At 39.5% G+C, this 17053-nt stretch overlaps 1 protein-coding gene across 1 annotated transcript; it reads right to left on the bottom strand.

Moving 5' to 3' along the window:
- Positions 1-612: 612 nt before the first annotated feature.
- Positions 613-6878, bottom strand: LOC129399152 (C-type lectin domain family 2 member E-like). Its single transcript, XM_055118441.1, has 4 exons — positions 6734-6878; positions 2511-2707; positions 1642-1748; positions 613-739 (listed from the first exon to the last, which is right to left on the bottom strand). Exons 1-4 carry the CDS (start codon positions 6876-6878, stop codon positions 613-615), a joined length of 576 nt encoding a protein of 191 aa, XP_054974416.1.
- Positions 6879-17053: the final 10175 nt, after the last annotated feature.

Here is a 17053-nt window from a genome sequence, read left to right on the forward strand (position 1 = left end):
TTTGCCTTGCACGTGACTGACCCAGGTTCTATTCCCAGCATCCTATATAGTCCCCTGAGCACCTCCGGGAGTATTTCTTGAGAGCTTAGCCAGGAGTAATCCCTGAACATTGTCAGGCATGACCGAAAAAGCAAAAAAAAAAAAAAAATTACTTTAACAGTATATCCCTACATGTGTAACAGACAGCAAAAGAATTCTCAGGGAATCAACATATTTTAAATTATAAAATCACTTAGGTTTTTCTTATGAGCTGTTCAAAAGATTTTTTCTGTTTTGAAAATAGTCATTTTTTTGCCCAGTGTTGTAAGGAAAATAGCAGTCTATGCAGGGAAAGTTTTATTTCTAATATAGAAGTGGAGTTCGTGATACTGAATTTTTCTCTGGGTTCAAGTTGAAAATACTAACTGCTACCTAAAGGTTTATTTAATTTAGAATCATGTTATCCCAAATCTCTGTTTCATTTTGGTGGGGGATGTCTCCCTGCGATTCTTTCTGACTCAGTTTTCATCTTTGCTGTCAACTGATATTGCACATTTTTAGGTCAACACTTTGAGAAAAAGCATTCAGCAACTGTAGATAACAAGCACAATGCAGCTCTTCTGCTCATGAGTTTCAAGTAATTTGATAAGTGCAGACATTGGGTTTGCTACAAATCCATTTTTTGCCTGAAGAAATTCTGGCACTGCTCACGCCTTCATCGTTCAAGTAGGCACATTCCCCAGTTCCTCTGACCTGAAATCTAAACCAAAACAAAACAATTATTCATACACTGACATCTTGCATTCATTCCTCTGATGTAATCTGTAATACCACTGTTCCACTTTTTTCAAAAAAAGTAAAAAAAAAGTCTGTCGCTTATGTGACTTCTTAGTAATAAACACTGTTTTTATATTTAGCTCTTTTTACAATTTCAAGACACATACTTGAACACCACCAACAGTATCATTCATCCAATTAAAATCTAGTTATATTGTTGATCTAGTCTTTATATACTTTATATATTTTGCCATAAGTTGTATCTGTGAAAATCATTCTCAGTCCTCTCACGAACTGCTTCATAAACACATGAAATAAAAATACTTATTAGCAATGTGCTAAAGAGCTTTATTTTAATGAAAGTGATTGGGCCTTTATATTTGATACATTTCTAATGACCTTATTGAACTGTCCACAACACAGGGAGCTACGGTTTCTGCTGCTAAATCTCTCAGAGAGATTTCCACAGGTTCTCTTTGAACCATTATTCCTTACTTTGGTCAATAGATGTAGCAGCTGAAAATGGATTTTTAAAGGTTATGTGGGGATCAAATCATCAGTGACTTTCTAAGATTTTAGAAAACTCCCCCCACCCCTTTCTCCCTGCATACCAGTAATTCTTTCTACGTTCTAAATCAATATTCCATCAGAAAAACATATGAATCATGGTATCAAAGTATAAGAATGTATACATATATCTATATCATATTAAATATTTCAACTAAAATTACAATGAATTGAATTTTCAAGGAACTGGCTAGTAAATGGAAAGGCATAGAAAGAATTTGTTTCTTATACAATGCTATAGGTTTTCTATACTAAAGTTATTATCTTATAAACATCCTAAGTCATCATAGCAAAAGGAAAATAAGTGGCAATACATACTCCATTTTGCCTCCAGTATAATTTGTCCATTTCCAAGAGTGACTTGGCGATTCTCTGCTAAGGCCTATCCAATGGTCGTAGGGGCCTTTGTACCTTTTTAGAAATGTCTATTATAAAGAACAAAAAGTGAAAACATGCATCTTTCTCACTTACCACTCCCAAGTTGATCTTTTCTACAGTCTTATACTGGGGATGACAGTAGGGTATAAATGAAAAAGTTATTCTCTACCCCATTTCTAATCCTGAGTCATTATTCTCTGTCTCTGCTCCTAAACCTCTTTGTTTAAAAGAATCATATTTCCCGGTGTGACTAGCAAAGTCTCACTTTGTACCTACTGTTTTGGTATACTGTGAACACTGTCACTCCCACAATTTAAATAAAAAATTATGTGAATACAATAATTCTCTGCACACAGGGAACAGTATATGTAATCTTCTAGGTTGACTATGAGGATTACAAGGGATTATCTGACATGTCTCACTGGGTTCTAGGCAGAGAATTCAACACATGTCAGAAGCTTGTCTGTGCCCCGTGCTACCAGACTGACTCCATCATTCTCTTTCAGCATTAGCCATGTGCACGCCCAACCCTCTTTGGGGGAGCTCCTTATTCAACAGAAAATATGCTCCCCAAATAGTTCTTCTTTTAAAAATATGGACCAGACCCTGGGGCATTGGGAGAAATTGGACGGGGCCACTCCCTGCAAAGCTCAGCCCAGTGTGCACAGGTACTGCCAGGGCAAGCAGGGTGACACGTGGCCCTGGGGAGCTGGACATGCGGTGTTGGTGGCCAAACTCAGTGCCTGCGTGTGACGGACACGTTCTCTCACACTTGTACTGTCTCCCTGGTGCCCTAGATTAATTCTTACCAGTTCCTCTGAGGTGTCAATCTGAACGAGATGAGCATCTAGTGAGTCACAGAAATTCTGGCTGAATGTCCAGTTCCCCGTGTCTTCAGAGAAATAAAAGCACTTGTTTCCAAATACAATCCACGGTGGTGGGCAGGCGGGTTGCACATGCACTTCTGAGACTGCTATTTCCTCTGAGACTGCTCTTTCCTTTATTACTAAAATTTGGATAATCACAATAAAACATAATAAATATATTTCCTTATTCTTTTCATCTATTTTCCCACTTACCATCCTAAGGTCACGCTAAAGCTATAGACTGGTAATTGTTAATTTCCTAACTCATCAGAATGACATCCTAAGTACAGTAGTCAACAATCCCCTGATCGGGGGTACCTGTGCATCTCATTTTACATGGGGTACATGGGCATGAATGGCTTAGAGACAATAAATTTATAAAGCATAAAGTCCATGGTACTTCTTATAGATAATGCTAAGTTCTGCAAAGAGTAAGTACAAGATGTTCCTAGTATAACATATAGATTCTCCTTTTCTATATTTCCCTTAATATAAGCTCCTTTTCCTCTTGACATCCTTAATATCTTGAATTTTACTATGGTACACTGTAAAAAACTAAAGCAGGCTGAGGGGCGTGTGCACTTGTGGGCTCTCCGAGAGGCTCTGTCTCACCGCCCACATTTGGTGCCCTGGAACCACTGTGTGTGCTGTCGGTCAAGGGCAGGTGATGGAAGGAAGAAGGCCAAACTGGTTGCTCAATCAGTTTATTTCATTCTCTCTCTCTGCTTCTCTCCTGGCTCTGGATCTCTCTCTGGATCTCTGGATCTGGCCCCCCAACCCACTCTTACAGCCTAGTTAAATCCCCCCAGCATGAGGGGGTTGGGGCATACACATAGGTGTGGTCACCATCAATAGGGTGAGGTTCCTTTCCCTCAGGGGATGCTTCTCCCAGGACTGAATCATTTTCAGCAGGAGGATCCACCCAAGGGCAGAGTCCCATGAGTGTGTTTCTCCTCTCCTCATCCAACAAACATATAGCATTCATAATATTAATCATTTTGTATGGACACAATAAGAGATGCATTAAAGCTTATAGAATTGCTCTCCTGGGGCCATCTCGATATCAGACTACAGTGCTCTGGCCAGATTTGTCTTTCCTATCCCTAGCAGGGTCCTACTCTTGTCATTACTTTTGACAGCATTTGGCTATGATCAAGCTCTTAAATTATAGTTAAGAATTAGGCATTTTGGCCAGGCCCATCTCGATGCCAGTGTAGCACATAACTCACCGCTTACCCTGGATCCATCTCATCCCTCATATGGGGACCCTGCTTTTGGGGTGTTAGGAACTGAGGGCAATTGAGGCTTAAGTGAGAAAGCAGATGCCCAGGAATGAATAATATTCAAAGTCCCAAGTTACAAAACATAATATTGTCTTCTTGTGTCTATACAAAAAGGACATTGCTTTAAAGTAAATTATTCAAAAGGCATAAATAAAGGAGAAAGGGAATATTATAATATTCAGTGTCCTAGGAAGGCCTGATGTTACAAATTAGCAGTCAGATTAGGGGAAAGTGGATTAACTGTTTTGGGGAAGAGAGCATAGAGAAGTGATTACAGCTAAACAAAGGGATGGGAGTGACTCAGGAACACCTTGATGGGTGTGACTGGGGTAAGCCTAAACTCCAGGAAAAACCAGGATGAGCTCCTTGAGGAAAGGGGGGCGGAGAGGACAAAGTAATGTAATCCTACAGTACATACTCAGGAGCTATAAGAACTTTCTCTGGACAAAATACAACAACCCAAATTAATATCTTGTAACAAAAATACAATGTAGGGCTTTCTACATTTTTACATTATTGTTTTATATGTACTTTAAAAAAATGAATACAGCATTTTTGGCTCTTCTTAAATGTTCTGAAATAATCGATATTTTGGAGTAAGGTGTAGGAAGAATCAACTATTCTCATTTCACATTTTGTCCGAATTTTTTGCTCTCCTTTAAATGCTAAGACAATATTGCTCTTTAAGGGCCAGTGAAAGAAAAAAATAGTATCAAAATACTGAACACCAATGATGGTTTTAATTTCCTCACTTTTAATGAAAAAAATCCTTCACATTTTTCTCAATCTTTATCCCTAAGAGTTTAGATTAGAGAGCAGAGAGCACATGTATGTCGAGATCAGTATCACTGTTTCTTTGAAAAGAATGAATCAAGGGCCCTGGAGCAATAGTATAGTGGGTAAAGATACACATTCACAGAGATATACATACACACACCAGGGCTCGATCTCTGGAACCTCAAAAGGTCCACAAGCCCAACCAAGAGGTACCCATATGCAAAGAGCCAGGAGTAAGCCCTAGCACAACCAGATGTGCAGCCCCCAAACAAAACATACCCCCTAAATTATTAGGGAGAGCCATTTGATACTTTAAACTAGGCTGAATAATACACATTGGTAAACCTGGGATTGGAGATTTTACATATTACACTGTGATAAAACTCAAGTAGAAATATAAAATTAAGGGGGCTGGAACAAAACCACAAAAGGTAGGGCATTTGTCTAGCATTCAGCTGACCCGGGTTAGATTCCCAGCATCCCATATGGTCCCCTGAGCACCGCCAGGAGAGATTTCTGAGTGCAGAGCCTGGAGTAACACCAGCATCACTAGGTGTGACCCAAAAACCAATATATAAATATGTATATATATATATATATATATATATATACATAACTAAGGACATTTTGTGCTTGTGTTATCTCAAATGAACAGTGGTAGTTCATAAAGAGAATTCATATTCTAATCTGTCATTGTCACTGTCATCCTGTTGCTCATCGATTTCCTCGATCGGGCACCAGTACCATCTGCATCATGAGACTTGTTACTGTTTTTGGCATATCGAATACACCATGGGTAGATTCTAATAGAGAAATTTTAAAAGAATGGTATTATAAGACCATTTTTAAATGACATTTACACATGTTCTAAGAACTATATAGTTTGCAACAATTTAATCCTCGGTAAAAATTTTTAGTTGTTATTAGATTTCAGAAATGCTTCAAGATGGGCTCAGTACATGCTTTGTCTATAGAGACACCCACTTGAATCCCCAGATTGCATCTCCCCTTCCCTTGTTCCTGACCCCAGCCAAAATAAAAATTTTTTTAAAAAGTCTGGGTTACATTAGGAGTTGTTGGAAAAAGACCTTATTCTGAATAATAAAATCAGAATAGATGAAATAATTGCTCATTAATACTGATAAGTCTTTTATTTCTGACCAATTCCACATACAAAGAATTTTTTGCTAAGGCATATACTATTGTAATTTTGAACATTCTCTGGGCAAGAGACATATCCAAAAATAAACCCCTTGAGAAGGCTTTCTCTTGTCAAGAATGATAACCCATTTCTTGCCATGACTCAGCAGAAAATCCTTAGAGTTACATAGGAGTCTCTTTTTGCAAATCTTCATATGCAATCTGTTATAAAATACTGTGGCTCCAACATTCAAAGTATCCAGAACTGACCACCCTACCACACCCCCACTGCACTCATCAGGTCTAAGCTGTCACCATCTCTCACCTAGATTTCTACAAGATCACCCGAGTAGGTCTCCTTGATTCTCCCCTTCTCTTGTAACAATTACTTCTTAATAGCAAAAATGATCATTTTCCAATGCAAGTCTCAGAGCCATGACATTCTTCTTGAAAACTCTCCTTTTCCTGACCTTCCCTGCTCTAATCAGAGATTAATCCAAAGTCTTGAAGTCACGCCCAAGGTTATTGCCTCCTGGATCCATCCCATGATTCTTCCTTGGTCTCACCTTGTTCTAGCCCCAGGAGTCTCCTTGCTCCTATTCAAACCACTAGGGATATTCCTTCTTTGGGAATTTTCTCTATTATGTTCTGTGCCTGAAGAGCTTTATCCAAGCATCAGCATGCTCCCTTCATCTCCTTCAAAAGTTTGCTGGAAGGGAGAGATTCTCACTGAGTATGTGTAACTTCTATGTGCATTGCAGCTTGTTTCCCTACCACCTATCTTAATTTATTATGACAACTACACTTCCTTATGGAATACTGGAAGAAGGAATTTTTATGTTCCATTCACCAACATGCCTCAGTCACTTTGCACAGTTTCTGCATAAAAAAGAACTCAAAGGGATACTTATGATCATAAAAAAAAATATGGAGGAAATTGTAGAATTTGTAAAACAAGTAACTTACCTGTCAACATAACAGAAAGCATAACCATAGATATAACCATGACCAAAATGGTGACAAGACAGAAAGCATGTCTGTGAAGTGTTTCAGAAGGTCGAGTTGTTCTATACTTTTCTTGGTTATGTGCACCTTTAAAGTAAAATATCATAGTCTCATTTTTCTGAAACTTTTATGGAAAAACAATTTTATCACAAAAATCTACTTCCTAGATTGGCTGTATCACAATTTCCCTATTTCCAATCCCTTTCACAAAAGGTCATGACCTATAAGCTATTATCATGGGTCAAAGAGGGTCTGAAATAAAAGAAATATAATAGAATCTCCAGCCAGAGGAAATGCTGCAGCTATAAGCAAAGGAGTTCAGAAAATAAAAAAAAAATAGCAAACGGTAGAGAGGTCAGGTGTGAGGCATACTGCTGAGGCCTCCCATGTAACAGGTCAGAGTCTCAAAGACATGCAGATGGGCAGTAGGTACATGAAAATGCTTCCTGTCACTCATTAACAGGAAGGTTCAAATCAAAATTCACAAGCAGGTGTCACCTGACATGGTTTAGAGCTGCTCGTCTGCAGAAGAAGCACACTGTTGGTAAAGATGTGGTGAAAACCTATATCTAGACTACATTAAAACCTTAAAACTCAAAATAAGAGAAATACACAATTTGAAAATGTGTTTTTAACCACCCAGATTGCAGATCTTAATATAAAATTGCTGAATTAATATAATATTGACTAAAGGAAATACATAGATGATAAATTAGCACATAAAATTGTACTCAAGATAGTCTGAATTAAAGAAATACTGATAAAATACTAATAAAAGAAATACTAATAAAAATTATTTACCTCTCTCTGCCCACTGAGAGTGTAAAGTAGCACTGTCTTCCCATCATTCATCGATTTGCTAGAGTGGGCACTAGTAACGTCTCCATTGTGAGATTTGTTATTACTGTTTTTGGCATCTCAAATATGCCACAGTAGCTTGCCAGCTCTGCCATGCAGCAGCATAGTGTAAAGTAAGACAAAATTAAAAACTAAGTGGAGAATTGAAATTCTCATGCACTGATGTTGGAAATATATGATGGTATAGCCACTCTGTATAGAGAGCTTTGCAGTTTGGTGCAGTAAATACACTTACATGTGCTAACTTTAGCATGGTATCATATCTTGATATCAAAAACAACCCTATGTTTGGTATTTATACAGTAAATAAAGCTTAACTTTACTCAAAAATCTGCTTAGAAACATAACACCTTTATTATTTAGCACTAAAGTCTGGCAACAATCTAAATTCTGGTGGATGAAAAAGAAAATACCTCCCTGCTCCAAGAGAAGAAAGAATGAACTCTTGGTAACAACTGTTTGTTTCGTTATTGGACTTTGGCCTGACCAAGGTCAACAATCAGCCTTCTCTCTTCCCTACAGACTCCTAAACCCTGTGTTACCCCAAGTTTCAAAAACCATTAAAGCACTGCTACTGGGCATATCTGCCTTTAATAGCTTATTTTGAGAATCAGCAAAAAGTAGTTTGTTGCTGGAATAACCCCTATTGGACCCCCTCATGCTCTTCTCTTCATGATTCCAAGTCACAGTAGTGAAATTAAAATCATACTTAAAATAAAGTTCCTGCTCATTTTCCTTCAACTACTGCATTTCGCATGGATCTCCCAGTGTCGCGGAAGTTTTGACCTAGGTTGTAGCCAGAGAAAAAGAAACATGGAGTAGATGGACTAAAACCATTATTGGTGACATTATGGGAGATGTCTTCAGACAAAAATCTCATTTCTCATCCTTTCTGGCCCTGCATCAAAAAAATATATATATGTCCTAAAAATTCAGAGTATTTCATAATTTTTGACTGTGACAAGAGTAAGAAGTAAATTTCCCTTAAATCCCCACAAAATCTATTTGCCACTCTTACTAGTGTCCCCCAAACTCCCTTTCTTTTCTCCTTTATTTCCCTGAATCAAATGTCTTCCCTAGCATCATGCTCCACTCCTCTCTTATTTCTCTTCTCCCACCTGGACTGTCCTCTCCCAATCTCCTTCAATGTCATATGCCACCTATATTGTACTCTGCCACCATAACCATTGGATTTCTAGTTGAGAATATGGCATCAGTCACTACCTCTCAAAAGAACAAAGAAATTAACCAGAAGTTTTTCTAATATAAACTTTAGTTTCATAATCCAAAACCACCTCAATATTTGATTTTTTCATGTGAAACATTCTTCTTGGTCAGTTTAGTGTAACAAGTATGACATCCTGATTGGTGAAATAGCTTTAGTTAGTGAAACCTTATTTTGGTTCGTAAATATTAGCATTCTTTATTAAGTTGTTATTAGATACAAACTCTATTTTATGGGAATACGATGGCATATCATCCCAAAGAAAAAATAAAATTTAGTGAGAGGGGAGAAGGAATAAAGAAAGAAATGTGTTTTTCAACAGCTAGAATTTCAGTAAAAGATACCCTTCCTTTCAGACTGAAAAATAAGCACACATCATTATGTTCTTCATCTTGCAAGTCAAATTTACTCTAACCCTAGACAGTTAAAGAGAATATAGCTCAGTAGTAGAGTGTGGGCCTTGTATCTGTTTCTCAACTTGGAGGATTGACAAGATAAAGGCAAAGAGGAGCTGGAGCAATAGCACAGCGGGTAGGGCATTTGCCTTGCATGTGGCCAATCCAGGTTTGATTCCCAGCATCCCATATGGTCCCCCAAGCACCAGAAGGATCCAGGAATAATTCCTGATTGCAGATCCAAGAGTAACACCTGTGCATCGCCAGGTGTGACCCAAAAAGCAGAATAAATAAATAAATAAAGTAAATGCAAAGAACTTGCATCCCTTGTCAGATTACAATGGAATTTACTCTTTATTTCCCCTGCCCCAGAAATCCTTAGGTCACATAGGCAGTACTGCAAATATTGCTGAACAAATACACACCTGTTCTCTCTCTTTCCCATGCTCTCAAAGGTTCCTCTTCTGTGAATCTAACATTTCTCTCTTTCTCTGTGTCTCTCTCTGTCTCTCTCTATGTCTCTGTGTCTCTGTCTGTCTCTGTCTCTGTCTCTGTCTCTGTCTCTGTCTCTCTCTCTCTCTCTCTCTCTCTCTCTCTCTCTCATCCCTTCTTTCTCCCTATAGGCTCCACCTCCACCCCCCACTTTTGCTCTTTACAACACTTTATATTACCAAATTGTTTCTTTCCACTGAAAGGCCAGCATCTGTGATGTTCCAGGAAGTAAGTCTCTCCCAGCATTTCTTTCTGAGCCCAGGGCCATTGTCTCCTCTTTGTTGACAGAAGCTGCATTATTTGGGGGCTGGAACTTGAATGCAGGGGTTGAATGTCAGGTTCTGTGTCAAACTAGGCTGCAGCCCCTATACACGCATCTGTTTTAAAGAAAAAGAATAAACTTACTAAAAAGAGATCTGGAGACTAAAATTCCAACTATCCTGAAGAAAATGGACTAAATCTGGAAGAACAGGGTACCCCCCTGAGAGCTGCAGCAAGTTCTTTATAAACTGGGGGAGAAACTGGCAGTAGATGCAGCAGCTGTTCATTGGCTGAGTCTGAGGTCAAGTGAAGTTTTGCTTTTCTGCTGCCCTGAAATAAAGTTAAGTTTTGCTTGATACTATACAGGTATTTATATAAAAATAAAAGTCTATTTTCTTTTTTTCTCTCTCTCTTTCTCTCTCTCTTTCTCTCTCTCTTTCTCTTGTTATTTTGGTTTTTGGGTCACACTGGCAATACTCAGGGGTTATCTTGGCTTTTCACTCAGGAATTAGTCCTGGAGGTGCTCAGGGGACCATATGGGATGCCAGGGATTGAACCCGAGTCAGCTACCTACAAGATCAATTCCTAACCCACTGTACTATCACTCTGGCCCTAAGACAGTCTATTTTTATTTTAAGTGAAATTCTGTTTTGTGCTCCTTGGAAACTAGAATAATATTAGATTATTAATTCTTTCTAAGCCTTTCCTAATATATATATATATATATATATGTATATACATACATACATATATAATGTCGTGCGCATTAATAGGACTCACCAAATCCCACATTTATTTCACTTGTTGCTCACAGGGTTAGAAAGTTTGACTATGGGGCCGGAAAGACAGTACACTGGGTTAGGTCCTTGCCAGGACCCCATTCCTGGCAGCCCACAAGGTTTCCCCGAGCCCGCCAGAAATGACCCCTGAGGGCAGAGCCAGGAGTAAACCCTGAGCTCCACCGACTGTGACTCAAAAACAAAACAAAAATTGACTCCCCCACACCTCTTCCAAAAATCAAAAATCCAAAACATGATAAGGGCAAAATTCCCTGAATCTTTCAGGCCAACTTGCTTTCTTTTCCTACATTTAAACCTTCAGGCTGTCTGCTGTGTACCTTTCTCTCGTACAACTCAAGTTCTGCAAGCTTCCAACTGCCCCTTTCTTTTTGAAACAGGGTTTTGCAAAACCTACTGAAACTTCTTAGAGTCACATACTATTGCAATCTGCAAAAGAACACTGTTGGGACAACGGAAAAGGTAAAAGGCAGTAGCGGTCTGAGATTTATGCTGTACACAAAACCTCAAACAATAAGGCAAGTGTCCAGGAACAAGGCAGGCAACAGGTCAGACGGGGAGGCAGGGCACCGAAGACGGAAAACTGGGATTCTAATTTGAGCTAGGTTTTAGACTGGGAACATTGAAATTTTTTCTTCTACAAAAGCAAAGCAGAAGTCAATAAAAGTGGGTCTTTAATTTCCTAGATTAGCTTTTCCCGCTACAAGTTCTCCCAATCGGGTAAGTGGAGAAAGATGGTTATATACAGTAAAATCTTTAACCTTAGAAGTAAACAGACTGCTGATGTAAGACTTCCCAAACAATTAATTTCTTGGTGTGTTAGGTGCACTAGTTAAACACAGCCAGTCCTTAAAAAGCAAACTTGTCGTGGGGGCTGGAGTGATAGCACAGCGGGTAGGGTGTTTGCCTTGCACGCCGCCAACCCGGGTTCAAATCCCAGCATCCCATATGGTCCCCTGAGCACCGCCAGCAGTAATTCCTGAGTGCAGAGCCAGAAGTAACCCCTGTGCATCGCCGGGTGTGACCTAAAAAAAAAAAAAAGCAAACTTGTCACATAAATTTTTATTTCAGTGCTAAGAAAGACAGCAAAGCAGTCAACCAGTTTCAAGGAAAAAGTGGCTCTTGCCATTCAAATTTCCAATTCTTTGAAAGTGTTATTAGAATCCCTTCAATGGCTCAGAATCAAGCATATAAACACTTTTCAAAGTAGCTTGTATTAAAATAGGCAATTTCCTTCTCGAATGAGAAAGCAATTTCAGCTTACTGTGGTCATACCCTCCCTTGGTTAACCAACAACTATGCCAAGAGTAAAATCTTGTAATTATTTTGCATTGTTTGTCGAGGGTCTCTGAAGCTTACTCAGAAATAGAGATGGTCACTTACTTAGTTCCTGTTGTTTAGAACAAATAGTCTAAGACTTAGAAGAATTTTTGCAGTCTTTTAGGATTTGGTGTTTTTGAGAATTTGAACAGGACCTGTTCAAATCTTCTTCTATGGATTATATTTAAAATTTAGAGGGAAAAAAATTTCAAGATTAAGCTAAGCCGCCTATATAAGAGAGATAGCCTGTCTGACTTCCTGGCCTCTAGCAAATGTTCCTATGCAAGTGCTGATAAAGAAATTGTGGTTACAATCCTACTGGCATCTGAGATTTATAAGTCTGTACACATATATGTGTACACATAACCCTTATGAATATACCTACATGTATACACACACATTTATAAGTCCTTAGATACTTTCGTACTTCAGTTTTACAATGAGTAGAGCTCCTGGAATTTGCCTCTTAATTTTGAACAAGAGAGTTTCAAAGCACCTTTGGCAGTTTGCACTTAATCAGACTTGGTAAAATTATCGAATTGTGAAATGTCTTTGTCCATTAAATGTTCTATATGGCAATTACTATCTTGTAGTCATTTTTTGAAATTTCACAAACTTTTGGGGATGAAAATCAGGTATTAGCTTTTCTCTTGGTTCATGGGGTACCTTGATGAAAAATTCATGGAGCACAGTCTGCTGATTAATTTCCTAAAAGGCCTTTTATTCTGCTGAGGTACCTGGGTAAGTGAAATTGTTCTTTTAAAATCAGGGATACTTTGTTTCTGTTTTGGGGTCACACTTTGCTTATTCCTGCTGGGACTGAGGGACTTTACTTAGTGCTGGGATGAAGTTCAGTAGGCAGTACATGCACCTACCTGCTCTGGTCCTCTGGTAGTTGAAAGTAAGCAGTTGGTGAGTTTTATTCAAAAAGATACTTGGCAGAAATCATAGAAAGCCCGAAATAAAAAAAAAAATTGGAGGGGGTGCTTACTCCTAGCTTAGCATTCAGCGATTACTCCTGGCTAGGGGTCTGTCTGGGCTACCAAGCATACCCAGGTCAAACGCGTGCAATGCAAATGCCTTACCTGCTGTACTATCTCTCTGGCTCCAAAAAGTCAGAAGTTAAAAGAGATCTTTCCTTGGCCTTCTTTCAGTGCTTAGCAATTGCTCATCTACTGGGGTCATGAAAATAGTTCAAATTCTCACAGGGAGGGGATACTGTGTGAGTTTTGATGTGGCAACCCTAGGTTTTTATTGAGCATTTAACATTAATCTATGTTATGACATGGAGAACGAGCAGAATGGTTTTATGAATTTACCACTAAATTTCTGTTTCTATTAAATTTCTGTTTCTATTAAATTTCTGTTTCTATTATATTTGAACCTAGCCACAGCCATGCTCAAGGTCCCTCTCCACACATTCAGACAGGCCTCACACATGAAGGTACCACAGAGAAACACAGGTGTGTATAATCCCATCAACGGCCAACATCCAGAGACTTAAAAGCTAAATCCCAGAAGTGATGTCTTATAACCTACTTTTCCCTCTGGGAGAAACTCGAAAGCTACTGAGAGCTTCTTGCCCACATGGGACAGCCTCCCAAGCTTCCCATGGTGTATTCATATGCCAAAGCCAGTAACCAGCTGAATCTCATTCCCCTGACCTTGAAAGAGCCTCCAATTTGGCATCATTGGGAAGGTCGAGAAAAGAGAGGCTTCTAAAATCACAGGGATAGGACGAATGTAGAGGTTACTGAGACTGCTCGAGTCACTCGACCATCAACAGGATTTCGTGATCGTGATCGTGATTATATTTGAAGGGCCAGAGCGACAGCACAGCAGGTAGGGTGTTTGCCTTGCACTTAGCGGACCCGGGTTTGATTCCTCTGCCCCTCTCAGAGAGCCCTGCAAGCTACCGAGAGTATCTCTTCCGCATGGCAGAGCCTGGCAAGCTGCCCGTGGCGTATTCGATATGCCAAAAACAGTAGCAACAAGTCTCACAGTGGAGATGTTACTGGTCCCCGCTTGAGCAAATTGATGAGCAATGGGATGACAGTGATATAGTGATACAGTGATATGTGATATATATATATGTATATATCACTGCATATATATATGTATATGTATATGTATGTATGTATGTATATATATATATATATATATATATTCAGACCCAGAAAAGAAAGGGATGATAGTACCAAATTAAGCAGGCAGTTTGGAAACAAAATAAAGCTGATGAACATTTAATAGTTTTAAAATGTAAAGTGCTTTTATGTTAAAAAGACCAAGACCAAGTCCTCAGTTTACTGTCCCTTGTCAGAATGGAAAAGAGAGACAATATTTACTTTCCTTTCTGAATCAACTAAACACAAACACACACACATTAAAAAATGTATTAAAAAATGCTTTTAAAGATCTTGGGCACTGTGCAGTGCAAGGAGCAGTAATTCCTTGTGAGCAGGTGTGTAATAAGAATGGGCCCTATTCACTATCCCTCGAGTTTTGTACACAACTTAAAAGGGAGAAGCCAAGGGAATTCTAAAAGTTATAAAGTTTAGCTCAGAGATAAAGCAGACACTTTCTACATCAGCCTCCTGGAAAATGCCCAGTTCAGGCCTTCTCCAATTTTCCATGTCACTAGGTAGCTGGAGCTGAAGATGATAGAGACATTATGGGCTTCAGGAGAAACTGTGACACAATCTTAAAGAATGAAGACTACCCAGAGGAAGTCATCCCCTTCTAATGAGAGAGGAAGCCTCAGTTTACCCTTGTCAGTTGCTGGAAGCAGTCCCTTTTTTTTCCTTTTTATGTTCACACCTTGTGATGCACAAGGGTTACTCCTGACTCTGCACTCAGGAATCACCCCTGTCGGTGCTCAGGGGACCATATGGGATGCTGGGAATCAAACCCGGGTCAGCCACGTGCAAGGCAAATGCCCTACTCGCAGTCCCAGTTTTGATTGCCCCATCCTACATATTTGACTTCCTGCAAACTTCTGGCCTTTTTCTGATAAACAGGGAGTTAACAATTGTAAAATATAAAATAATGCTCCAGAGTTAGGCTGACCTGGAGGCTAAGATGATGGGCAATACCCAAGGCAAATACCCTGGATCCTTGCATTCTCTCTAGCATTCTTATCCACTGATAAGAAATGCAGAGAACCCAATTTTCAGCCCAATTTCCATCTGTGGAATATAAAATAATGGAGTAGGAGACTAATACCCAAGAATAGTAGTATATAATACCAGGAGGTTGGCTCCATAGCTTGGAAGCTGGCTGGCCTCACACGCTGGGGGAAAGTCATTCCAGATAAAGAAGGGAACAAGTAAAATGTGATTTGAGATCCTGCGCGGGGAGGGAGATGCGTGTTAAAAGTAGACTAGAGACTGAACACGATGGCCACTCAGTGTCCCTACTGCAAACCACAACACTCAAAAGGAGAGAGAGAGAACAAATTGGAATGCTCTGTCACAGAGTTGGGGTGGGGCAGGGGGATGGGGGGTGGGAGGGATACTGGGTTCATTGGTGGTGGAGAATGGACACTGGTGGAGGGATGGGCTCTCTAACATTGCATGAGGAAAAAACAAGCACGAAAAGGTGTGAATCTGTAACTATACCCTCACTGTGACTCACTACAAAATAATAAATTAAAAATTAAAAATAAATAAATAAAATATTGATATGGATTTAAAAAAAAGGCCTTCACAACAAACCCTTATCTTTAACTTCCCTACATTCTCTATAACACAGACAAGCCCCCATGAAAAGAACCACAGTTAACTTAGTCCTATAAAAGATCCTCCCCTATGGGGAGTTACTTTTCCTCTCTCTTCTACTTTCCAATAAACTTTTCTACTTTCTAATTCTGAGTCTGAGCATTTTATTTCATTCTTGAAAATATTGAAGAACCTGGGAACCGTGGACCAGCACAGAGACCAGCTGTCCCCACTCCTGCAGCATAATATACACAGCACAAGAGCAGTAGGTGTTGCCAGAAACAGGTCTCTTCTTACCTGTTTCTTTGTTTTCATACCCTTAGTCCTAAAGCCCTATCAGAAAAAAAAAAAAAAAAAAACAGGCATCCACCTACCATTTAGAAGGTCGCAAGCTCCACTTGGCAGTTCTTAAGGCAGATGAAAGGTCTAGCTGGCTTCTTTTAACTGTGATCCCCACTTTTTCTCAGAGAGCGGAACATCACAGTTAAGAAAAACTTCTTTTCTTCTAGAAATCGCTAAGGACTGCCTCTCTGCTGTTCCTTCCCTGTTTCAGACGATTATGAGGTGCCTGTATCCTAAGAACAACATAAGAAACCTACCTTGGAGTGGCCCCACCTACAAATGGTCCCACCTATGAATAACCTGATCTATGAATGTACAGCTAATAAACGGGCCCCACCCTACTTACCACTCTAAGCCTCAGTTTACCCTCGTCAGTTGCTGGGAGCAGTCCCATTTTTAATCTCCCCATCCTACATTTTTGACTTCCTGCAAATTCCTGGCCTTTTTCTGATAAACATGGAGTTAACAACTGTAAAACATAAAATAGTGCCCCAAAGCTTAGGCTCACCTGGAGGCTAAGATGATGGGCAACACGAAGGGCAAAGGCCAGGTAAGGATCTGCTGGATCCTTGCACTCTCTCTAGCATTCTTATCTATTGATAAGAAATGCAGAGAGCCCAATTTTAATTGAGCCCGATTTCTATTAAAAAGGCCTTCACAACAAACCCTTATCTTTAACTTCCCTGCATTCTCTGTAACGCAGACAATCTCCCACAAAAAGAGCCACAGTTAACTTAGTCCTGTACTAAGATCCTCCCCCCATGGGGCATTACTTTTTCTCTCTCTTCTAATCTCTAATTCTGAGTATGAGCATTTTGTTACTCAATATTTTCATTCTTGAAATATTGAAAATCCTGGGAACTGTGAATCAGCAC

This window comes from Sorex araneus, chromosome 10 (assembly GCF_027595985.1).
Source record: "Sorex araneus isolate mSorAra2 chromosome 10, mSorAra2.pri, whole genome shotgun sequence".
Lineage (NCBI taxonomy): Eukaryota > Metazoa > Chordata > Mammalia > Eulipotyphla > Soricidae > Sorex > Sorex araneus.

Coding starts and splice junctions, on each gene's coding strand:
- LOC129399152 (XM_055118441.1), bottom strand. CDS start 6,878: ATGATATTTTACTTTAAAGGTGCACATAACCAAGAAAAGTATAGAACA. Junction 2,708..6,733: donor GCTTTCTGTTATGTTGACAG/GTAAGTTACTTG, acceptor TCCAAATTTTAG/TAATAAAGGAAAGAGCAGTC. Junction 1,749..2,510: donor TTGACACCTCAGAGGAACTG/GTAAGAATTAAT, acceptor TCTTTATAATAG/ACATTTCTAAAAAGGTACAA.